Source organism: Micromesistius poutassou, assembly GCF_964030765.1.
Source record: "Micromesistius poutassou genome assembly, chromosome: 13".
Taxonomy (NCBI): domain Eukaryota; kingdom Metazoa; phylum Chordata; class Actinopteri; order Gadiformes; family Gadidae; genus Micromesistius; species Micromesistius poutassou.
This window is the reverse complement of record NC_140283.1, coordinates 7,396,102-7,421,630: the sequence shown is the minus strand read 5'-3', so window position 1 is coordinate 7,421,630 and position 25,529 is coordinate 7,396,102. Positions and strand designations below refer to the sequence as shown.

At 42.7% G+C, this 25,529-nt stretch overlaps 2 protein-coding genes across 2 annotated transcripts; one reads left to right on the top strand and one right to left on the bottom strand.

Moving 5' to 3' along the window:
- Window positions 1–3,956: 3,956 nt before the first annotated feature.
- On the bottom strand, window positions 3,957–5,232 carry exosc6 (exosome component 6). Its single transcript, XM_084477018.1, has 2 exons — window positions 4,931–5,232; window positions 3,957–4,696 (listed from the first exon to the last, which is right to left on the bottom strand). Exons 1-2 carry the CDS (start codon window positions 5,206–5,208, stop codon window positions 4,150–4,152), a joined length of 825 nt encoding a protein of 274 aa, XP_084333144.1. The 5' UTR covers window positions 5,209–5,232; the 3' UTR covers window positions 3,957–4,149.
- Window positions 5,233–5,896: 664 nt separating this feature from the next.
- On the top strand, window positions 5,897–25,126 carry aars1 (alanyl-tRNA synthetase 1). Its single transcript, XM_084476903.1, has 20 exons — window positions 5,897–6,004; window positions 9,131–9,288; window positions 10,669–10,857; window positions 11,114–11,259; window positions 12,443–12,634; window positions 12,751–12,895; window positions 13,431–13,576; window positions 13,899–14,007; window positions 14,534–14,684; window positions 14,939–15,063; window positions 16,686–16,830; window positions 18,368–18,546; window positions 18,902–19,015; window positions 19,173–19,379; window positions 19,725–19,909; window positions 20,428–20,536; window positions 20,917–21,030; window positions 21,435–21,641; window positions 23,478–23,591; window positions 23,916–25,126. Exons 2-20 carry the CDS (start codon window positions 9,145–9,147, stop codon window positions 24,093–24,095), a joined length of 2,901 nt encoding a protein of 966 aa, XP_084333029.1. The 5' UTR covers window positions 5,897–6,004; window positions 9,131–9,144; the 3' UTR covers window positions 24,096–25,126.
- Window positions 25,127–25,529: the final 403 nt, after the last annotated feature.

Genomic DNA, 25,529 nt, shown 5'->3' with positions numbered 1-25,529 from the left:
ATAAAGATAGAGAACCAAAAAAGAAAAAACATCAAAACAATAGAAATAGCAAGGGGATGTTGTTTTTGCATGAGCCAATTCCTCCCAAAGTGTCTGTTTACGTCCCTGTAGTCCTATATATGTATATTATATAAATGTTTTCATTGTGATATAGGCATTGATTTAGGCCTAGTCTATGAGTAAGTGATTTAGAATCAATCCTCCTCCAACTATTGTCACCCTCATGAGCCTTTAAAAGCAGCAGTCCTACATAGTCTAAAAAACAATTCTGTGCACTCAGCTTTTAGTGGACTCTGCAATTAACCTAAATGGTCTTGTCTGGGCTAGCCCACACTCTCAAGAGGGGCTTTGTCAAATAGATGACTCATCCAGGAGACAGCGAACTTGGAGAAGGTTATACAGTCCCAGTCTAAGCGATTGGAATCGTAAAGGCATCTCTCTAAAAGTAGAGCTTGTGCATTCATAGTTTCTTAGAATCACATTTAGTGCTAGGACATGTAGTATGTAGTTTGGTGTCAGTAGCTATTTATAATCTTAAAACTTGATCAACTGGTCCAGCTTATAAGGTTGAGTTTCCGATGCATTACAGTGGGTTCTAAACAAAGTCCATTGTCCATTGAGTGGCAGTTTCTTGAGATGGCTGAGGAGGCTAGAATGTGTGACAGAGTCATTCGTAAAAAATGTAAGAGAAAAAGGTAATTTGTGGAAATGTGGAAAACAGAAACAGAAAACAATACAATAGACTGTATATGATCACAAAATGGTAATCACATAATGCATTCGCAAGATGGATTCAGTCCTTGCTTTGGCACCACCTTGTACTGCTGTGGCAGCCCTTTCTTGTGAGAATGTCAGTCGATATTGAATACTGCCGACTTGCCAAGGACTGTGTGTGTGTGTGTGTGTGTGTGTGTGTGTGTGTGTGTGTGTGTGTGTGTGTGTGTGTGTGTGTGTGTGTGTGCGTTTGTGCATGTGTGACAGAGAGAGTGTGTGCAAGTGTGTGATGATGATGATGATGTGTGTGTGTGTGTGTGTGTGTGTGTGTGTGTGTGTGTGTGTGTGTGTGTGTGTGTGGGGGGGGGGGGTGTCTGTGAAAGTGTGTGTGAGAGTGAGAGGGGGGGGGGGTTGGGCAGCTGCTGTGTTAGTCACTGTGACTTGATTGTTTTGTAGATGCCAAAGAGTGTTTTAGTAAATGAATGAGGATGACGGTCACAATAGGTAAACAATAGGTCTTTATTTGTCAGGTAGACATTATTCAATGTATATTGGGAATGAACATTCAATTAGTATAATAAATATCATAGGTTGTATGTTGTTTGTTTAGCCCTGCTAGGTGCTTGACATGGCTAAAATAAATAAAAAATTGTTACAGACAATTTTCTGCAGGTCCATAATTCCTGGGGTGCATCGCATGGACATATAAAGTGCATCGTCAACGTTGTTTTTTTGCAAATTCCATAGGAAGAAGAATTGGGGTGTGGTTTGGAAAGCTGCAACATCATTGGATGTGCAGACACGCCTATATTCAACCCAGTCTCACACCAAAATGTAGTATAATGTAACAATACAACGTTTTCTATCGTTGCTATTGTGGTTGAAATGGTCGATATAGCCTACTAATATGGACGATGCTATCGCTAAAAACCAAACATGGCTGACATTCCTTTTATTCTCAGTGGAAAACGCAATAATACGATTGTTTCGGCATTTAAATGCGTTATGTTAATATTTCTCGCAAGAAATGTGCTTTTTATTGTCATAATCTTCGTTCACTGATTGTATAGGATATTTAGTAGGTCTGCTCGTGGCGTTTTTCATGCTCATGTCGCGTTTAGAGGGAATTTAATCAACAATCCCATCAGCCCGCAATCCAACACAATTGGGGCGATTTGGTCAGTGGTTGTCATACATGTATGCCTTTGAAGCCGGTAACTGTTATATAGGCCTACAAATAAAATTGACTTAAAATGTATGTACAATGGAGTATTAGTTTCATGTCGCCACCTAGTGGCAAATCGTAGATCTGACATCCACACAGTTGGTAGGTAAGTTGGCTGGTTAGTTAGTCGAATGGTTAGTTTGTTGGTAAGTTTGTTTGTGTATGGGTTGCTTAGTGAGGCACATTGAGAGAAAGGAATGATTATGGTTGCCTATGTTGCTACTTTGCTTCCTCTACATTGCTCCTCGTTTAAACTTCCCAGAACCCTTGCCTATCTGGTTACTTTTTGCAGGTTAGCCTCGAGAAGAATACTATCCTAGGGAATATCTGGTAGCCTAGTTCATATCTGTTTGTTTGTGTGGGAGAACACATGAGAAGGCAAAGATAACTATTATCTTACCTGTAATGTTAGGTCTTGCCTGAATAAGTAAATTCAGTGTATGAAATGGTGTAGGTCATTGTAGGCAAGATTAATGTGGAAAGTATAGAGAGAAGCTTTACAAAAGGTTTTGTCATCATGCCGCAATACATTTAAATTCTGTCATGTATAGTATGTTTACTGTTCAAATACACACACACACACACACACACACACACACACACACACACAACTGTACATACATACATACATACATATGTATATATATATAATTTTTTACTTTTGCCCTTTTTCAATTACAGCAGGCATTCCTTCATCTCAAGGCTTGGTTGGACCAAAAATGGATGAGTTCAAAAATATAGTTTACAAACATGAATGACAAATAAATTAATAAAATATGAAGGGAATAAATGAATCAAAAACCTAAAAAAGTGGAATAAAATATCCAGGATAGAAGACTTCATTAAAAGTGTAAGAAGGAAAGTACAACATGCATTTGTCAATAGAGATGTTTTTGCAGGTCGGTGAAAATGCCTACCATGTAGTCTCTGGAGCAGCCTATGTCATTGTTGATCTGTACCTCAAACAAGAAGGAAACAAGGAACCACCAACCTCCAGCCATCTTGAAGATAGGAGAGTTGCCAAGCACTCTTGCATTGGAGGAAAAAGAAGAATTGATAAAACATGAAGATAAAAGTGAATGGTTTTGTCATGTGGTGAAACGTGTTCATTGAAATAACTGCTTCTGTTTAATGTCTTCCTGGGCATTATGGCCATAACAGTAAGTAGATGCTGGTTGGGTTTTTAGAGTGTGTGTGTGTGTGTGTGTGTGCGTGTGTGTGTGTGAGAGGCAGACTGATTTGGAGGTGGATTCAGAGGCTGTTTCAGAGGGTCTACCTGGGCGTTCTCCTTTAACATGCTGTTAATTAAAGCTGTCTTGTGCAACAGGTGGTTCATACAGCCGGGATATAAGCATCCACAAAAGCACACAAGACCTTTCCAGTGAGTGATCAACATATCAACTCCAGTGATTTAGATACAAACTACACATCTGATTGACTGCATTGATTACATGCTCTAGCACTGGAAGGGGCCTAGACACGGTATGCTTGCGACATCTGCTGGTCAAGTAGCTTGTCATTAAGAAAATGAACGATGGCTACCATTCATACTGTGTTGCCCATGACAAGAGCTGTTATACAATTACCCCAAAAGGTATAAAAGACCATTCATATTGAACAATTCTTCTACAGCTACACCTTCCAGGTGTAGCAGACAATTGAACAACTATTGTTCATTTTATTTTATATGTATTTTGTTATTTAGAAAATTGGCTTTCAACACAAATCAGTATTTACATGAATATCAAGGTGCTATTCATACTGGTTGTGGTTACTCATTTTGGTCAGCAATAAAAATAATTAAAAAAGTAAAGGAATTAATCAATCAAAACTTGTCCATTTAAACTATTGACTGGGATAGAGACCCGAGAGAAGCACCGCTTACTGAACCATGTATGATTGGCATAAAATAGGGATCATGTCAAACACGATAACCAATTTTCAAAACCTAGTTTTATACAAATCAATAATGGGATATGGGATAGTGTGGGTGTTGCTATGTATTGATGGCCAGACATTTCATACAGAACATACTTTATTTTTCATCTATCGAAGTGCCAGATAATATTGTAAGTATATTGGTTAAAGAAAAACAAACAATGTTCAGAAATGAAACTACATGAAATACAATTTGAATAAACAGATTTGTCAAAAAAATGTCTAAGCAAAACTGGAAGCGGAGGACAACAGGAGAGTACTGTGTTTGCCCCTCAGCTCTCTGAAGGGGGTGGGGCTGCCCCACGCACAGCCTTGACCAGCGCTTGCTGGATCACAGGGTAGAGTTTATAGCATCCCTCAATGCATGTACGCACCCCTGCCGTAAGAGTTCCCTCACCCATCTCTCCGTCTGACTGGAGGCCAGAAATCTGATTCAAGCTGGGGAGAAAAGACACCGTCAGGCTTCCCTGGTTCTCCCCACTGGCCCAGTAGCTGCCGCTCTCTTCCAGGAAAGTAGGGTCAATCAGGTATGAGGCACCATCTTGTCGAATAGAGCAGCCGAGCACCAGGTCATACATCTCAATCCCTGCGTCTGCCAGGGCCAGGGATGCGCACGTGATGGCGTGGGCCAAGGCTGAACCGTTGTTCTCGAGGACCATTACATTGACGTCAATCTGTGAACGGGGGTACTTATGGAGGCACACAGCTGGCTGCAGACTCTCCAGTACCATCAGGGACAGGTCCTTCTCCTGACTACCCTGGATCCAGGAGCCCCTTTCTGGGCAGGAGAATGGGGCAAAACGCATGTCGGCGAACAACCTGCAAAAAACATTTTAATGGTACAAAGAAAAAAAAAAGGTCGAAGGATTAATTTCTAAACCAGTACATAACTAAATATTATTATTATTATTAATAATATTTATTTGAAAAGTAGGCCATAACATACTACTGTGGGGACCCATTATTATGACACCCTTACAACACAAATTACATACTTACATCCCAACAAAGAAACGATTAAAGTAATAGCTGTATATGTTATGTTATCAATACCTCCCGCATTTCATGTCTGTCTCATCCTTTCGCTCCGTTTCCTTTGGGCCGTAAACACAACAAATCAGCTTCGTGTTTCCAGCCTCGATGTATGCTGAGCCCTTCGCTTGGCTTACAAGTCCACAACGGACAAAAACAGGTCGGACATCCACTTGATCACGATTCCTACCATCTGCTCTTGTGCCATCTGAGGGCAAAGTTGTTTCTGGTTTGCAGATAAACCTAGACAAACTTTGTGACACTTCAGGGCCTCGTACTCTTTTTGTGTCAGTCGGCATGGTAAACTAAAGACTATCTATTCTCCTCGGCGTGGTAGAGGAAAGCAACTACAGTTGCTCTACCTCAAAATATGTCCCGACTGAAACATAATACACGAAAACGGTTCCGACTGGTTTAGCACCTGCGGCCAAATGTATTGAACTTAACGCATAGTAGTACTTTATTAATTCACTCAACACAATTGTTTAGATTTAGTTACAGACGAGCGAAAACGAATGGATGGGTTGAAAACACAAAGCAAAATTAGATTGCAAATGCGTAACTTGTACTAGTATGCGTTATATTATAGATAAAATATATATTATCTCAAATATAAATGATATATGCATAGAACATTGATATAAAGCAAGACCGTATAAAACAGCTCTAGTAATGTGTGTTTTTCCTTTAACAATTACCTATTCTCTTTGCATCAGCCATAGGGGACAGTTGGAGACTTCGCTTATACTGAAAACATTGTTTAATAAAAGTATTATTTCCATGTTTCATGTTCCAATGTTATGATATAATCTACTGAACAAAATGTGAATTTTTATTGTCATCGATCGGGCTTTTTCATTGCATCAGCCAAAGCTATGGGACTATACGAGGCGGCGGGCTGGAATTGGATTGACGTTGCGTTGTATCCAATAGAGGTTAAGTTTAACCACTATGCTGGTGAAATTACACCAATAGCGAGGGCTGGTGGGCATGTAGGCGTGTTCCCTCTCTGCATTTTCCTTGTCACTTCACCAGCGTGGCTGAAGCGGTGTTTGGAAGCTGTTACTGCACCATTCTACAAGAACATCAACTTGTGTGAGTATTAGCATTGTAAAATGCATATCACGCTATTATCGCGCCATTATCCAATACATGCTGCCCTGTCAACTAGCCATGTAGTTTAACATAGCTTTTTCCAGCAGGCAGACATAACCCGACTGACTGGCTAGCTTAACCGGCTAATTCAATTGCTAACTTGACTGCCATTGATGTAAGGTTATTATACGATTGCCACGGTTAACAATCCGGTTGGCTGTTATACCTGTAACGAGCACTTCAATAATAATTAAAATATATATATAAAATTATTTTTTTTTAAATTAAAATGCAAGTGTTTGATTACATTTAAGATCATTGGTCCTCTCCTTGTATCTGTCACGGTGTAATTTATATTATGACAACTTAAGGGTTGTCAATGCAATAATGCACCTTTAACCTGTTAGTGCACTGGTACCTGCACTTGTTACCTGTTCAACAACATGTAACACTTTGAAGGAAGGCATTCCCAGGGCACCATCACTTTTCCAGAGGTTGCCACTCGGGTGGTTTTGTTGTTACCAGAGGGACACGGGACTGTTTTTCACCTCTTTGCTTTGAAAATGGTTCCAGACATGTAGGGGCTCGACTGCTACCACTACAACAACTAGTAGGCTACTACAACTAGTATTGGACTCAGTTTAGCATTCACGTTGCGTAAATAGCCAGTGACCTGGTTGGTTACTGAACAGGACAGCATTATCCCGGCTTGGTAGGGAAATCATTGATCAAGCAGCAATATCAAGGGTTGATTATTTTAAATATGTCATTCAATTTGTACATCCTTGGGAATTGGTGCTGTACAATACAGAAAGAGTCTTGTTAAAATTGACTTAAGGAAATCTACATTAGGAACGCCTGAGGGAAGTTATCACTCATGATGCGGTATAAGGAGCAGGGAATCGTGCTGATGAATCAATGATATGTTGACAAGTTAGAGGTTCAAATTATACTATTCCTTTAGTTTGGTTCACTCTGGGCTGGTTGGTATGTTCCTATAGCGTGGCGTGGTTCTGGAAGCAAAACTCCCATTCATTTTCTCCATGGAGGTTTTGTTTAAAAGCCATTATGTTGTAACCATCCATGGTATACTTACAACACACTGTTATATTGTGAAACAATGGTACAAAACATGCTCCTGTAGAACAAGCTAAAGAAGTAACATCTAGATTTTAGAAAAACATGTTTTATTTGTGATTTCCTTTGAAAACACTACACTACCCACATTCCTAAAGTGTAACCCCATGTCTTTGATTGGTGGAGCTCGCTGTTACCATGGAAACGTTTACCCGCACCTGCGAAAGTCAAGTCTTGATGACTGCTGAACTGAACTCGAACATAATGTTGAATGAATGCATAACTGGCATACAGACTGAATTCACACAGGTAACTATTATGAGGTTATTGCAGTCGGGAACGAAGGAACGTACCATGTCATTGACAATGCTCTACACTATAACACACACACACACACACACACACACACACACACACACACACACACACACACACACACACACACACACACACACACACACACACACACACACACACACACACACACACACTATATGACACAACTTGTATTAACAATATAATAATGACAAAGCTTATAAGATGCATGAAACGCGCTATTGGGCGCTATTACTATTGGGTGTTAACTTATGCGATGAGTAGTTCCTTCCTATTGGGTGTTAACTTATGCGATGAGTAGTTCCTCCACTCTTTCGCAAAATAATGTACACAGTCTTACACCTTTGCCACAAATTAAACGTTTTATTGTCACGAGTACCTTGACGAAAGATTGGCTTGGTTCCAGGCTTAAAACTCTTTATATAACGAAAAGTCAATGGAGAAAATGAATGGAAAATTGACTTCCGGAACCAGAGCTGTTAAGAAAGGTGGCGGTCACTGTTGCGCTCTATTGCTTGGACTGAATACCAATGTAATTGCAGGGCTCATAAGGAACGAAGGGTTGTGGGAAGAAAGCTCTTGGTGTGTCATTTGTTTGCACAAGCCACAACACGTTTACATTCGTTATGGAAGTTATGGAATTATAATGGGGCCAAATGTCCTCAAAGCAAAAAGTTGAATTACGTGAATTTTTGGTGGAATTTGGTTGTTAAAGGTGACATATTATACCACCAGGTGTGAGTGTGATTAGCCGTTACAAGCCCTTTTGATCTATCCAGCACACCTAGATGTGTGCTGGATCAGTCTACTAGCCTAACCAGTGGACTGTAGCGAACGTTGCTCATCTATCTGTTGCTCGGAACAACTGTTGCCATCGGTAACAATAATGTATCTGCAATCCATTGCTCTACCCGTGATACCTGGATAGTGAATGTTAAGACTCAATTTAAACCAGATTGACTATGGCCTGCCGAAATATTAAGATGGTATTTTGCAACCAAATTCAACAACAGAACAATTCAAGCATCAAATTGCAATGTGGAAAAATTCAAGCAGTGTTTTTGCGATGGTTTTTATTCAATTCACATAATTCAACATGCCATTTTGCATTGAGGACATTTGGCACTATTATACTTCCATATTCACTTATATCACTTACCTTATTCACTGATAGCAATGGACTTGAGTTTAACCAAAGGCCTATGAGATTTGACAAAGAAATTAAGAGATTGTTGGTGGTTTGTATTTCTGAAACATCCAAAAGGTTTTAATTATATGTTCCACTGCCTCTTCAGCCCCAGATTATTCCTCTGCGTGTTTGTTTCCTTGCCTTTGGCAAAAGCAACACCCAGCACTGGGTGTTGCATTGGTTGAGAGCAATTTTCAGCTCTCAAATGTCATGCAAGCATAAAAGTAAAATTTCCACATCATCTCATCATGTAGCCTCATGAAGCCTTGTGAGGACTTCTTGATTAACATTTCTTTAATATTTGTGTGTATGCGTGTTTTTTTGTATCCACAGTGTGTATTTTTTGCCCTCGGGCAGACACCTGCCAGGATTTATTCAGCTGGCTTAACTTGTGTTTCAGGCTCTATGGCTACATGGCATGTATCTGGCTGTAAAGATGAAATAGTTGAAGACCTATGATGATTCAAGACAGAATGTTGGTCCTAAAGCTACATGTGTGTCTTTTGTTCTTGGTTCATGTACAGGAAGCCGGTCTAGAATGGACTCTTTGTTGAGTGCAGCTCAGATCCGTGAGAAGTTCATTGACTTCTTCCGTCGCCATGAGCACCAGTATGTCCACTCGTCAGCCGTGGTCCCCATGGATGACCCCACTCTGCTGTTCGCCAACGCCGGCATGAACCAGGTACCATGAGATGCTCTGTTGACAGTCAAGCAAGGGTGTTTTCATTTTTCCCACTCTTCAAGGGGGTGGTTTTGATTCCTTTGTAATAATTTTGATAGTCTCTTGAACAATGTAAGAATATTTAACATCGCTTTCAGAGAAATCTTACATCCGCTCATTCACTGTTTCCATAAATAAAACACAGGTCAGGGTGAAACATGAGGTACTATTATATTATATGAAATATAGTTTTGTTATTTTATCCTACATTTTTGCTAGCTTTACATTCAGTCACATTCTGCCAAGCCGGTACGGTCGCGGCTTGGCACCCCCTGCAATTTGACTGTCTTGCCTGTGTAAAACCGAGGGGGTATAATCCGCCTTCGTCAAGGAGTCGGCTTTCTTGGTTCATTGGAGTAGGCGGGGCTACGCACAGAGAGAAGACCTTTTTAGACTAAATTGCGTACTCTGAATGTTATTTATTATATTTTTTTCAAGCCACTTTATGCATGAATGAGTAGACGACATCTCAGTGTAGGCTACTAATTACAAATGCGAAAAACGCCAACATATTCTTTATTTTGGTGACCACATGTTTTTTATCCCGACGAAAGCCTCGTAAGGAAAAATGCTCTGCTGCTTTCTCGTAGATCGCACCATCTTTCAACATCTTTGTTAAATGCCACTGCATCACATTCTCGCCCATGATGGTCAGCAGCTCGCGGATTTCAACGTCTTTCCAGTTTGAAGTACTCATGTTGATATTGTCTGTTGTCTTGACGACCAGTTAACCCACTCTCTCTCAGCTGTTTCCTTCTTTAAAAAAAACACCTCTTCCCAAGTCCCGCCCCTGGAACCGCAAAGCCGTCTAATCGCATTTACACTAAATTAAACCCCCAATATGTGCAGTGTGGGCGAGGGTAAATTGGGGTGCGAAATCAAGCCGTTATATAACCTTGGTCAGTGTAAACGTGTAAACTTTTTCCAAGCACCTTGCTGGGAAAAAGCTGGGCTTAAGACGGGCATATTTGGCAGTTTAAAAACGTTGAGTGACACTGTCAACATTAGCCCTGTTAGAACCTTACGGAGAACTCAAGTCTAGAGGCACAAAACCATTAAATATTCTCCCACTCTACCCATAATCCCACTAGGGGTGTAAATCTGAGCCTTCATGACGATTCAATCAGAATTCCCCACTATACGATTCAATACAATTCAATATTTTTTACATTATATATATTAGTGCTTACTGTGCAGGTCTAGTATGGCAATTAGCCTATTCACTGTAAAAACGACGAATCAATGCATTGAATCGTCGGCAGTATAATCGATTAATCGATACAAAACGATTAATATTTACACCCCTAACTCCTACCCTATTTTCTGCCCATGCCTCCTTAGTTCAAGCCCATCTTCCTCAACACTATCGACCCTTCCCACCCCATGGCCAGGCTCCGGCGTGCTGCCAACACGCAGAAGTGCATCCGCGCAGGAGGCAAACACAACGACCTGGACGATGTGGGCAAGGACGTCTACCATCACACCTTCTTCGAGATGCTTGGCTCGTGGTCCTTTGGAGACTACTTTAAGGTAATGTGTAAAATGCATTATTTGGATTTTGTCACTGGTGCTGTTTTTCTGCCCCCGCAGCATGAGAGGAGGTTGAAGAAGGTCCTTTATACCATTTCCCTAGACTGGGTACTTTAAAGCTACTTGGCTTTATCCTGTGCAGGAGTGCAAAGTCACAGACAACTTTATTAATGTGCTGTGTATAGGTGCGTTTATCATATTATATTTATACATTTCTGCTTAACTCGATGTGTCTGCTCATCTCTCCTTGCCTTAGAATCTGGCCTGTAAAATGGCCCTGGAGCTCCTGACCAAGGAGTTGGGCATTCCCCTCGAACGCCTGTATGTCACTTACTTTGGAGGCTGTGAGGAGGCAGGCCTGGAGCCCGACTTGGAGTGCAAACAGATCTGGATCGACCTGGGGTAAGCCCAGTTAGATGGAATACCAAAAACCTTTTATGAATCACATTACTGCCATTGTTCTCTTGGGTATTAATCTTATCCCTGGCATATTTAAACATTGTGAAGCCATACTTATCTACTATGGCTCATTTGGACATATTTCGTCGGTTGGGTTTTGTATACCTAATTAGTACATGCAGATTAAAGGTAAAAATATTTTAAATAAATGATGTAAGCAAAGTTTTGAGGCACTAAATGCAAGATGGCTGACACCTATGTTGCACTATCCCCTTAGCAGGGATGCTCAGGAGGCCAGTGGGTTGTATTAGTAGAGTTGTTTTTCCTTTTGGAGGAACGGAAAGGTCTGCATCATCTCTGAGGTTAAATAAGATGCACAATATCGTGGGATTACACCTCTGGGACATGAGCACTCCCTGCACTAGATCCCTCTTGAGACCGACTGTGTTGCTTGGTTTTCTACTGTGTCTCTGACACCGGGGCTTTTTTTTCTAACAAAACACATAGATTGCTTTGCTTTTCTACGCCACTAGTTTACACATATTAATTAAGCCAACATACATTTCAGCTTCCTTGATCAAGTACAGCAACTGGCCTGATTGTTTATTTGTATTGCCATTCACATGAGACTTTGTATACTGACCATATATTGATTCCTTAAAGGACAATTCCGGTATTTTGAACATTGAGCCCGTGTTTTATTTGGCATTTTATAAATCCTATTGAGTCGGTAACTGTATTTCACTACGATACTTGATTTGGAACATCAATGAACACCACTAACCACTCGGTGAGTTGCACATTTCTGAAAACAAACGTTTAGAGTTGTTTTAAGGACAGGTTTGTGAATGCCCATAGCCAGCCATTCTGAAGCAGGCAGGGGTGATTCTAAATGAGCCAAATACCCGAGACAGGACCAATAGTCAAAATTTCGGTGTCAACCACGCTATTTTATCCTAGACAAACCAGGAAGGGCGCTCAATGTTGAAAATACCGGAATTGTCCTTTAACAACAGCTCTAGCAATGCAATAACTAGCATGATCCATTATTGCAGACATTTAAGCTTTCATCAGTTTCTCATATTATCTTGGCCACTTTGATAATTACAGCAATGCCCTAGCCAACTGTAATGAGGATGTTTTTTAAACTATTTTAAACGTATGCGGTCCCTTCTCTCTCTGCCAGTGTTGAAGAGGCTCGGATCCTGCCCGGCAGCATGAAGGACAACTTCTGGGAGATGGGCGACACAGGCCCCTGCGGCCCCTGCAGTGAGATCCACTACGACCGCATCGGAGGCCGGGACGCCTCCCACCTGGTCAATATGGACGACCCCAACGTCCTGGAGATCTGGAACCTGGTGTTCATTCAGTTCAACAGGTTAGTAGTAGGGCTGAGACGAATCTTTGAGAAACTTAATTACTATGGAAATTCTTTGTATTCAATCAGTGAGCGACGCTTTAACGCCTGTCTTGCCTGTCTCTGTCCTTCTCCAGAGAGTCAGAGACTGAGCTGAAGCCTCTGCCTAAGAAGAGCATTGACACCGGTATGGGTCTGGAGCGCCTGGTCTCTGTCCTGCAGAACAAGATGTCCAACTATGACACTGACCTCTTCGTTCCCTACTTTGAAGCCATTGAGAAGGTAAATACAACCTTTGGCAGCAAGTGCAAAATGCAGATGTTAAAAGGACCAATTAATAATCTGTACAGAAGCACGGACGACAGCCATTTAATCAATCATGCTAGGCTAACAGTAGAAGCTATGTATAAAGGTATAACAAATGAGAAAAACAAAAACACCATGTCAGTTACAGCATCGTATTACTACGATTATTCAGTGACCAAAATCAGATTTTGTAAAGTCAAAATGATCTCTTTTCAAACCATCACTATTCATTCAGTGATTGTCATGATTGTCTTTTCATGTATAAACGTGGCGTAACTCATAAAGTATGCTATGCCACACTTTTCTTGATCCTTATTTTATAAAAGTGTATGATCTGCATGATCCTGGTGGTCTGTTTATACAACATCTCAAAAGAAATCCAAGCTCCTTTGACAAATGCATTAGCATTTTAAATCTGGGCTACTTTTCAGCCCAGGGACCCTTTGGAGGATTGGGAAACATATAAGGGACATTTTGGACATGTCGTGTTAATGGTTCATGTGTGTTTCAGGGTACGGGGGCCAGAGCCTACACTGGCAAGGTGGGGTCTGAGGATGAGGACGGTATTGACATGGCATACCGTGTGCTGGCCGACCACGCCCGCACCATCACCATCGCCCTGTCTGACGGGGGGAGGCCCGACAACACAGGGAGAGGGTGAGCAGGAACAGTTTTAAACAATGTTGTGGTACATCCAATTGATTTTCCGAGAGAAATCGAGATAAATAAAACTAGTTTATATGCAAATATGTAGAGATGTTAATAACTTTTATACTTATACTAACTAATAACTTACTTTATAATTTAGGATATTTAGCGTCATGTTGCCTTGTACATGAAAATGGTAACCTCTTGTTACCAAATATATATAAATTACTATTTCCCACTTGCATACTTATCTACTTTGTAATATCATTCATCTCTATCATTCAGGGACCTTTTAACTGTTCAATTAACGTTGTCTTCCATGTTGCTGCAGCTACGTGTTGAGGAGAATCCTGAGGCGTGCTGTGCGTTACTCCCATGAGAAGCTGGGTGCTCAGAGAGGCTTCTTCGCCACCCTGGTGGATGTGGTGGTCAGCTCCCTGGTGAGATGATCTGTCCTCCCTCCCTCTGCTCCAGCTTGTTGATTAGTCTTGTCTGTCCAGCTCTAGGCTGTATGTTCAAATTGGCTGTACTTGAATTGACTCACTTGTTCCATCATTCTCTGTTCCCTATAGTGAACCTTATCTAGGGAACAAGTATATAGGCAATTTCGGGCACTAATTATGCGCCGGAAAACAATCTGCATGACATATATATTGGTTGCATAAACAAGCAGACACGTGTTTTGTATCATATGAAGAACTATGTGCCGGACCATCTCAATTGGATGAATCCAATGACAATGATAACCGCTATGCATCATGGGATATAGTGCTTAAATCACTTAACACTTCTTAAACATTGCATCATGGGTACTAAGTAGTGCACAATTTGGGTAACCACATTTGTCACATTTCAGACAGCAATGCAAAATGTTGACACCCTAATTGGTGTCTAACTACACAGGGCACAAGTGGACCAATTAGAACAGTCACTCTGTTCTTGACTCTCTATTAACCACTTGTGCAGGGCGATGCCTTCCCTGAGCTGAAGAAAGACCCAGACATGGTAAAGGACATCATCAACGAGGAGGAGGCGCAGTTCCTGAAAACGCTCACCAGGGGGCGCCGCATCCTGGATAGGAAGATCCAGAGCTTGGGAGACAGCAAAACCATTCCAGGTAAAGTCTCATTTATACTTCTTGCATCTGTCATTGGTATTCTGTGTTTCTGCAGTTTAAGCCAGGTGTTTTGTGTTTACAATGCAAATTCTTGCCAGCTGCCCCAACATCAATTAATGCTGCCACGGAAATATTACAAGTTGATTTATGAATTGGTGTAAACACACAGGCACCAACTCATCCTTCTACCTTCTGAACATACCATTTTCCTGCCATTTTAATGAAATGCTGAAACAAAACTTGTACCTGCCCAGGTGACACAGCATGGCTCCTGTACGACACCTATGGCTTCCCCCTGGACCTGACTGTGCTTATCGCTGAGGAGAGGGGCATGGTCATCGACCTGGCCTCCTTTGAAGAAGAGAAGAAGGCGGCCCAGGTGAGAGGGGCCGAGAGGGGAGTGGGGGAGGAGGCTAAAGGCCAAGGTGAAGAGATGGCCGCAGAAAGAGAACTGAACAAAAGATGATGGGCAACTCAACGTCATTGTCCCATTAGTGAAAGGGAAGGGCTTAAAACTGAGGGCACGCGGCGAGGTGAGAAGAGCACGCGATGAAACACCCAAAGCCTCCATATTCCATTCCATGACAAAAAAAGACATATAAATGTTGACCGTGGCTGTTCAGTTTAGGAAACCTGAACCAGAAGAATAATTCAGTCTGTCTCCGGCACACACGCTTTCCCCCTGAGTCAGCGTTCTCTGGCCGTGCACTTGGAGTCGCTATGTGTGCATCTGCAGTTACAGAGCACCTGCAATTGCCTGCAAACTTTGTTTTGACTGTCTCTGTGTAATGCTAGAAGACCACAGAGGGATTATACAGGTTGTTTGTTTGCACCAAGCATTTAAGCCTCATTAATCTATGTTAACGATCCATGTTTGTTCTATTCTGAAGACTTTCCGATGGTGTTTACTGCACCCCCTTTGATTAGCCATCAAAATAATTATTTCCTGTTGGCATCAAAGGCTGCAGAATGAGATTTGTAAAATAATATATGGAAGCAAATCACTGCCATCATTTTTGAATATTAAAAGCCACTGAATATTGTATATGGGAATGGGGGTGCAGCAAGGGGGTGTACCATTGAATTCATTACATTTAAATATTATTTCTTCAACAAAAGGTCATCTTAATTACTTGGTTTTGAATTTACCTTTTTGGCATTTCAAGTTGAAGCATTTCAAAAACACGACTTCAAATATACTTTTTATAATTTTCACTAATTCGGATACAAAAGTCTGTCAATGTGTCAGTTATTCGAACTCTGACCTCGGAAAGCACAGGGGTCTTCAGGGTTTTAAAGCCCCTCAAAACACAACATAACCGCTATGGTGACAGCAGTCGGTTCGATTACATTCAGACTTGAATGGTTGGGCATGTTATTGGAATGCTCTGCTACTTGAATTATACTGGAATTTTTATGGTTTGGATTTTCTGGTCTGTATCTTGACCACTTGAATATAAGTCATGAATATCGTATTTTGAATATCTGTAACTTAAATTTTTGTATCTGAATTAGTGACCCTAAAAATGTTCTATTTGAAATCTTGTTTTTTTAAATGGTTTAAAATTAACTGCCATATAAATATATAAATAAACATATTATATAAAAAAAATATAAAAAATCATATGTTTTGAATTAAATTGCGTTTACATCTCGAATACAAAAGCTTTTAAATTCAAAACATTTTGGCAGTGATTTGCCTCAATAGGAATACTGATATATAGTGACACAATCAAATACTGAGGAACAAGCTGTCTAAAGACAACTCTCATTAAAAGCAGTCAACCTGAGGAAACCTTTTTGAGAAGCCTGCAGAGGTGATGAGATAAGCGGAATCAAATGGTAGATGCATGCACAGCAATGTTAACGTGTGTGTGTGTGTGTGTGTGTGTGTGTGTGTGTGTGTGTGTGTGTGTGTGTGTGTGTGTGTGTGTGTGTGTGTGTGTGTGTGTGTGTGTGTGTGTGTGTGTGTGTGTGTGTGTGTGTGTGTTCCTCTGCCAGTTGAAGTCCCAGGGCAAGGGTGCAGGCGATGCAGACCACATCATGTTGGACATCTACGCCATTGAGGAGCTGAGGACCAAAAATGTACCTGCCACGGACGATGGCCCCAAATACAAGTATTCCTCAGACGACCAAGGAAAGTATGGTAAGATGCATGTACTGAAACTCACTTTCAATTAATCATTCCTCACATCTATGTTATACGCACAGTACTTGGTGTTAGACTCTCTCACAATATGTATGCTATACCCAAAATACAAATTAAATAATACACTCATTAGAGCTGTCAGTCTTCCTCTATAATCCCAGTCAAATTCCATTCCTTATTATTTGTAATATTCAAATTATATAAAAAATGTGAATGCTCAAATTTATCCCATTATTCATATTTACTAGGGATACACAATAACTTTTTTTTAAACTGATAACTTTCAGCTCCTAAAGGCCGATACCGATAACCGATAACACACACACATATAAATATATATGATCATGACCTAAGATCATGACATTGTTGCTCAGACATAAGTAAAATCAACGGGGGGTTTAGGGGAGTGGGATATGACATAGGGTCCACGACAGCCCCTGTCACTCAGGTGTGTTTTGGTCTGACCGCAGCAACGGAGGCAGAATAGGCAGAACTCATCGCGATCATTTAAAATGTTGCTGCAGCGATGCATCATATATTCCATTGCATCCACAACATCCGTATCGATCGATGAAAGATTGGAGCATGAGTTACAGACAAATAGAAGAAATGACGAATGAGAAAGGCGTCGTAAACGGCTGCATTACCGGAGAAAGAGCATATTTTTTTGCTTCATTTCACATCTAACAAACACTGGGACAAATGTAGTTGATTTCTGTGTTTAACTGAGAAAACAGGGAGTTGAAGGCCGGGACCCTATAATGTTCAGCTAACTGTTGTCAATAATAAGTGTTACAAGAGTTAGCGCATGTGTGTGCACGAGAATGGCAGTGGGTGTGTGAGTGGACGAGCGAGAAGAGCGAGCGGTAGCGTGTGTCAGTTTAGTGAAGTAATGAACGAGTCTGGTTGAGTCTGTGCAAACGTGTACTGTAAAGTTAGTGAAACTAAGAATAAAGTACACAGCCTTTCAATAATCGGCGGCCGCTTCATTCCGACCATATTCCGACCTATAAGCAGACCCACTGCCGGTCAAAGGGAAGGGTGTTACCTCCGAGAGAACATTGACGTCTCCCCTGTGCTCTCGACTACGGTCTGGGAGCTGACAGCAGGAAAGGTGTAACATAATAAAAATAAACATTTTCTATATACGTGTGCTGCTGTGAACTCATGTATTGTAATTGATTGTATGATGTGTACTTTTAGGGTTACGATAATACCTTTCATTTAGCGTTAGTGGGAGCGGTGCACTGAAATGATATAGGCTATGTTATCGGGGCTATTCGTTGATGAATGATATCCGACTTATCGGAACGATGTAATAAGTTCTGTCATCGGCCCGATAATTATCGTGCACCCCTAATATTTACTACTACCTATACACTCTATACACAGGCTTACTCATTGTAAATATTCGACTGCCGAAATCGGTTCTTGCAGCCCTATTACGCGTAGAATACTCATGACCAAGTGTGTATGTATCGACAAACTGTGGTTCAGTTCAACCCACGTGACCCCGACCTCCTGTGCCGGCCAGTGTTCCAGCAGCTCAGTGCCACGGTGCTGGCCCTGCGGCGTGACCGGGCCTTCTGCCAGGAGGTGACCACAGGCCAGCAGTGTGGCGTGGTGCTGGACCGGACGTCCTTCTACGCCGAGCAGGGTGGGCAGAGCTTCGACGAGGGCTACATGCTCCGGGGCGACGACGACACCGAAGATGTAGGCGTGTTTCCTTCCTCTCTTAAAGCTTCAACACATACTGGCTCTAAAACATTCCCCGCTGGGATGCATCAAACTCTTGAGTCGGGTAAAGCGTCGCCTGATCCCAGACGTCTATGGGCGCTTAAATATTGGCCTTTGATGAGGAAGCCATTTCATATTTTATTTTCAGTGAAACCACAAGAAAATGAAATGTCTTACTTCCTCAATAAGGCAGTGGTTAACCCATTTATTGGAAATGCTTTAATGTAAGGGTAATGTAATGTAAACCAACAAACGCTTTCTCAAGTGAAAGGTACATCTGCAACGTCATGGCAAAACATCTAATAGTGCTCGTCTACACCTGCGTCTCCAGAGGATGGAGTTCACAGTGAAGAACACGCAGGTCCGGGGAGGCTATGTCCTGCACGTGGGGACCGTGTACGGAACCCTGAAAGTCGGAGACACCATCGCCATGCACATAGATGAGGTAAGAGGATGCATAGGTGCACACAATTGCCTGTTGAGTTAAAATATTGAGAACTCTTTCCAGTTCTGTTTGTGGATCTTCATCCAACATCCATGTCCTTTTTTTTATTTTATTTTATTTTTTTTTTACTTTTCTTTCCTAATGTTCTATCGATCAGGCGCGCCGCAGGCCCATCATGAGCAACCACACCGCCACACACATCCTGAACTTTGCCCTGCGGGGGGTCCTGGGCGAGGCTGACCAGCGGGGGTCCCTGGTGGCCCCCGACCGCCTCCGCTTCGACTTCACCGCCAAGGGCGCCCTGAGCACCGGGGAGGTCCGCCGCACGGAGGAGATGGCCTGCGCCATGATCCGCGATGCAAAGGTAGCCGCCCGCGTCCACCCTGCCCCAGGGTGCCGAGACGTGGCAATCATTTTGAACGAGAACATGAATGAATGATGTAACCTTGCCTGCTTCGGGGTCTACGATTGACGTTTGGAGAGTGGCTCTACAGCTGCATAAGGCAGAATATATGAATTATGTATTAGATAGTTTCAGAGGTGTATTGGGCTGTTTTTAAAAGTTACCAACCAATGAGTATTATTTATATCAACTTTCTGAAAGGGACATGCTGTAGAATTGTGATTTTCCTCTACATCCACATTGTTTCCTGGCCAGAAAATGAAGTGTGTGTGTGTGTGTGTGTGTGTGTGTGTGTCTGTCCTCCAGCCTGTGTATGCCATGAATGCCACGTTGGCAGAAGCCAAGGCCATCCAGGGTCTGCGTGCCGTATTCGACGAGACCTACCCTGACCCGGTGCGTGTGGTCTCCATCGGGATCCCCGTGCAGGACCTGCTGGCCGACCCAAACAGTGCTGCCGGCTCCCTGACCTCCATAGAGTTCTGCGGTGGAACGTGAGTCTAAAAGCTTTCCTCGTTCTGATTGCAAGAGGTGTTTACATTTTGGTGAGTGCTTTGTGCAATAGAGGGTAATGACTTAAGGGAATATTTGGCGGTATTGTAATTGTAATGGATACATCTTGGTTGTCTGCCTCTTCAGACCACTACTGCTCAGGTGTACATCTGTCAATACAAATAACCAGTGTGAATGAGACAATGCACCGGACAGCCCCTGTCTCCTGTCTGTTAACTCCTGTCAACCAATTTATTTCCTCCTCCCCATGTGGATATGAACTGAGAGTGAGGAGCCCTGGCAGAAAGCAAATCAAGAGAGAGTTCTATAGCAGCCCTCCTTTATCTCCTGTCTCACTCAGACTCTTTTATGCTGACACGCTTTCTCTTTATCTACTCCTTATCTCTGACCTATTCACTCACTCACACACACTCGTTCCTTCCCTGTGGAGGGGTGGGGGATGGGATCTTCTCAAGTGTAACATGAATATCTCTCTCTCTCTGTCTCTCTGTCTCTCTAGTCACCTTCTAAACTCTGCCCACGCCGCTCCTTTCGTCATCGTCTCTGAGGAGGCCATCGCTAAGGGCATCCGCCGCATCGTGGGGGTGACCGGCACCGAGGCCCACAAGGTCAGGACACCAGCACGCCCAACACACTCTTGCACAATCAGTCGCCCGTGTGCCTGAGGACGCTGCTCCTCCTACGTGTGTATGCACGGGGAAGGTAGTGCAGTCGAGTGGAACATTCGGAGTGATAACTTTAAAAGTGCTCCTGTTCTGCCTGCTCCATCTGTGGCCTTGCCACTGAGTAAGACGCCTCTGTCCATGGATCTTTAGCTACTGCCATGCGTCTTTTCCCCCATACATCTCAAGATGTAGATGCTTCTACTTTGAAGAACACCTGGGTTAAGAATGCTGATTTCCTGTCGATCCACCACAACCCTCCTTCTCCTACCCCTTTTCACCCTTCTCTATGTCCACCGTTCCCTCCCATGTTGTCTGACCTCCAGGCCCAGAGGAAGGCCGATGCTCTGCATCAGTCCCTGTCAGCCCTGGGAGACACCGTGAAGGCCCAGACTGCCCCCAACAAGGACGTGCAGAAGGAGATCGCAGACATGACAGAGGTATGGCCTGGGTGGTGCGAAACATGAATTGTATTGTAGTTCTTCTTGTAAAGCTTCTATATTGGCTTATTTGGAGATGCATATTTTGAAAGGCACACGATAAGTTGTCCAGAATGGCCTCTTGAGGCTTGCACGTATTCACTCTCAAAAGGGTACAGTTTATTAAACACAGTGGGGGCTTATCTGCACAGTGAGAAACATTTCCTGGAAGATCGTATGATAATGGGAAACCATTCATGTCTACAATGTATTGTTCTGTTTTAAGCCTGCATACCCTTTTTTATATTTCTGTGTGATGTTGTAGAGGTGAGGATATACGTTGATGGGCCGCAGTAATGACCAGCCCATCGACACCAGTCCTGATACTCATCATTGACCTCGGATGTTTGTGTCTCTGTTCTCAGGCTCTGGGCACTGCAGTGATCTCCCAGTGGCAGAAGGACGAGATGAGGGAAGGACTCAAGGGACTGAAGAAGACCATGGACGACCTGGATCGTGCCAGCAAGGCTGACGTCCAGAAGAGAGTGCTGGACAAGACCAAGGAGATGATTGACAGCCACCCTAACCAACCACTGCTGGTCCTGGAGATGGAGAGCGGGGCCTCTGCCAAGGTGAGTCACCATAGGTCTTTGAGTTCCGACTCCTGGTGTTCTGTTCCAGGACAAAGCTGAGCTCTCATTTTTCTTAGTTTAACAAGACATTAATTGGGCCCCATACCACGGCACAAATGCAGCACTTTTTATGGGACACATTTAATGGATTGTTTTGCTGTTTTGGACCCACAGGCTTGTATTAAGTCTGGCAACATTGTTTTATATTCAGTATTTATTTGGCTTCTTCCCATCACGAGCCAGCTGGGCTATAATATAAGTACATCGGGCAAGTTGTACTAGTTTTTCAAAATTGGTAGTTCAGGATATATTCATACATTTCTCTGTATGTTTTATTGAAAACATACAATCCTTGAATCAATAGTAATGTTCAATTTCAAACTATTTTCATTCCCTCACTGGTAAACCTCCGCACTCGAACTGCACAGTGTTGGGCTGGGGCATTCTTGTTGGAGAACCTGACGTTGGATTTCACTCCTTACAAGAATCATTTACGCTGTCTCCCAAATAATGGTTGAGTGTGCAGTCCCCAGCTAGGGGAATAAAATGAAACCTAACTCCAGAACAACTTTCCATGGGTTACTGTTCTCCTGCCCTGAAAGGCTGAAACTCTGGCTAGTCGGCCTACAGAGAGATGTTAACACTTTGACCTCCGTATTCAGCATGTCTGACCATAGGGGTTGTGCGGAGAATTTTGACAAAACCGCAGAACAAAAACAAATGAAATGCACACCATGGCCTTTTGAACCATATAGCTGTTCCCCATGTTGGACCCGTAGCCTACCGCACACTGGAGGTGGTTAGAAAGGCATATAACTCAACTTCAACTACTAACCAAAAAATTATGTAATAACTTTGACATCTTCTTTTAAGTTGACATCAATCTCCTTTTTGATTGGTATTGTTTGTTGCAAATGGTTTATCTTTACTGCCTGTTGGACCAGCAGGACCTTAATACAATTACAGATGTCTACAGCCCTGTTCTGACTGTATTACAGCCAGTAATTGGAATTACATATTCAGACAATAAGTAATCAGGAAGGCATTGGAGTGGTTTACCCATTCTATTGTGTGATGAGTGTGATGGCTGAATTATCTTGGGTGTGGAAGAATGCATTTGGGATATTGTGATATTGTAGTTTTGCTTGTTACATTATTAAAAGAACACTGTAGAATGAAAAGGAAAATTGATCAGTTGATTTAAACGTGATTCTGCAGGGCCGGCTCTGACTCAGGCACTATCAATGTACTTTTTTTTATAAAAGGATTTGTTGTAGTTTCGGAAAACCTAACTATTCAAAGCTTGTAATGATATTCGGGCCTGCCTTACACAGCTGTTTACTGATTTGCTGTTTACTATTTCAGAATTTTCCAGAAGTATTGGTATTAGATCACCTGCTGTAAAGGGTATGTGGGGATGATGAGATGAATCCCTAATGATTTTTCCCATTGAGAATTTACTGTGGCTATTGTCCCCAGGTGGAGGCTTTAATGCCTTATGACTTATGTCTATTAGCACTATGTCTGCTAACCATTAATCAGGTCTTTATATTATAATACCATTTGCAGTCCACATTCAGCCTATCAGAATCTATCTGCGTTAAAGTGCGTTTTTCTGTCTAAATTATTCATACTATTTACATTCTCCAGCTTTCTCTCCTCTTTCTCCAACAGAGAACGGATTGACTCACTGTGTTGTCGCCATGGAGATGAATAAAGTTGCAGTTTTCATTACCACTGACCTTGACGTATTGCTTGTGCTCTCTCTGGCTTCTGTCTCCTTCATTTGCCACACAACTCCCTCCCTCTGACAATCCTCCCCACCACCACCACCAGGCGCTGAACGAGTCTCTGAAGCTGCTGAAGACCCACTCCCCGGAGACCGCCGCCATGCTGTTCACCGTGGACCCCGACGCAGGCAAGATCATCTGCCTCTGCCAAGTCCCACAGGTACCACTGCTGAAACACCACCACCACTGTGACACGTACGGCAGGGGCGATTTGACTCATTCTCCGTCTACCGTTGTCACTGCAGCCGTCTCCTTTTCTCCACAGATGAGATCAGTTTTATAGAGAAGGAAAACCCCCCGGGGCGATTGAGACATCGGGGGGGGGGGGGGGAATTATTTGCATACAACTTAAGCTCGATAAGTTCTGGCTGCTGCAGTCACACTAAAAAAGTCACATAGTGCAAGTTGAATGATGGCCTTATGTCCAGGCAGTGGATGCATGTCATGGTTCCCTTCCCCACCATCTGTCCTCTCTCTTCCCCAGAAAGTGGCCAGCCTCGGCCTGAAGGCCAGCGAGTGGGTCCAGGAGCTCTGCCCCCTGCTGGACGGCAAAGGTGGTGGGAAGGACATGTCCGCCCAGGCCACGGGAAGGAACACGCTCTGTGTGCAGGAGGCGCTGCAGATGGCCAACGAGTTTGCCCGGCTCAAGCTGGGGGAAAACTAATGAGTAGGGTCTGCCTGTGGATGGCGAGGAAGGGAGGTGGAGATGACCACATAAAGGGGTGATGGAGAGAGCAGGGGAAAAGAAAGGTAGAATCCATGAGCACTATAGTGAAGGGGCAGTAGTCTTTGGGATGGGTCGGTGTTCAAGAGTTCAACCGTGCATGCGACAGGCACGCTTCTGTCATCCATGCAGTGGATAGTAGTTCTGTATCCTGTATCCCAGGGTAATCTCGTCCATTTAACTGGAAGGAAGTTAAACGGCTCGTAGACCCTTTTTATTCTTCAGGGCTGTTGTGGTAGCACTTTACTAACTTGTTTTTGGTTCTGTTCAGGACAAGAAATGGTTAAAGTTAACGGTTTGGTCCACAAACTGTTCATCTTTCTGGTTTGGGTCACTGTCCTGTTCTCTGTCTATCGTTCCGTATCATCCAGCCATCTGCATGTGTGTCTTCTCCCTCTCTCTCCTAAGCGTTTGTCACATTCGGGTCTGTCACACTTAACAGGGACTGCATTCAAGCTGGACAAAGTTTTGGCTTCTCCCACACACATATCTGCTTGACCCTTTTCAACAATTGCAACATAGAATGGACATTACAAGATTTATAGACAAATTGAGCCTTGCCCAGCACAACTGGCAAAATATGCGTCATGCCTTTTTAGGTGGGTGCATAGCACTCATTATATATTGCGTTGAATCATTGTACTGACTAAATCATCACTCAATCATTCATTGAAATGATCCTGTACTGAGGGATCTCTGCAAGTGGGTATGGTAGAAAGGCGTCCTGGATTTTCTTATTGGTAGGCTGAGGATTGAAGTGTACAGCCTGTCTACTTGCACACACGCCCTCGACCTCAGCTGGGTTTTGTCGCCCCTGTGACTGGGATCTGAGCCAATGTGGCTGTTTCAAAATGCCATTATGATCGCAAGCCATTCTCTATCTGTCAATGTCGTGGGCCGTTGGGATGCATTTAAGAAATTATGCATTTATGTATGAAATAATAAAATACCACTCATCATGACCAGCCAGATGTGTGTCCTGTTCTGCTTTCTCAGCATTAGCAATTAATCTCCAATTATGCTGCTCTACAGTCTACGTAGGGAGAAGCCACATATGAAACAACCAAGCCATGAAATCTCAGGTGTATGTTTGAAAAGGTTTTTGAAATGTGCTTTTATATTTCCAGTGTGAGTAAGTAATCCAACATGTCATACCTACTGATGTATGATTGAAAAGAGCTTTTAACCGTCTGTTTGACCGTGGATAAGCGAGATAATCTGTGACCACTACTAGAAATTCTAACCCATTCACAGGCAATGTCTTCAACTCGAACCTCACTTGTGATAGAAAACACTACTGATTACATGTTTAACCTTCCAGGGTTTTATTAACTATTTTGTCATTAAATAAGACTACTTTGTTTCATAAGCTTT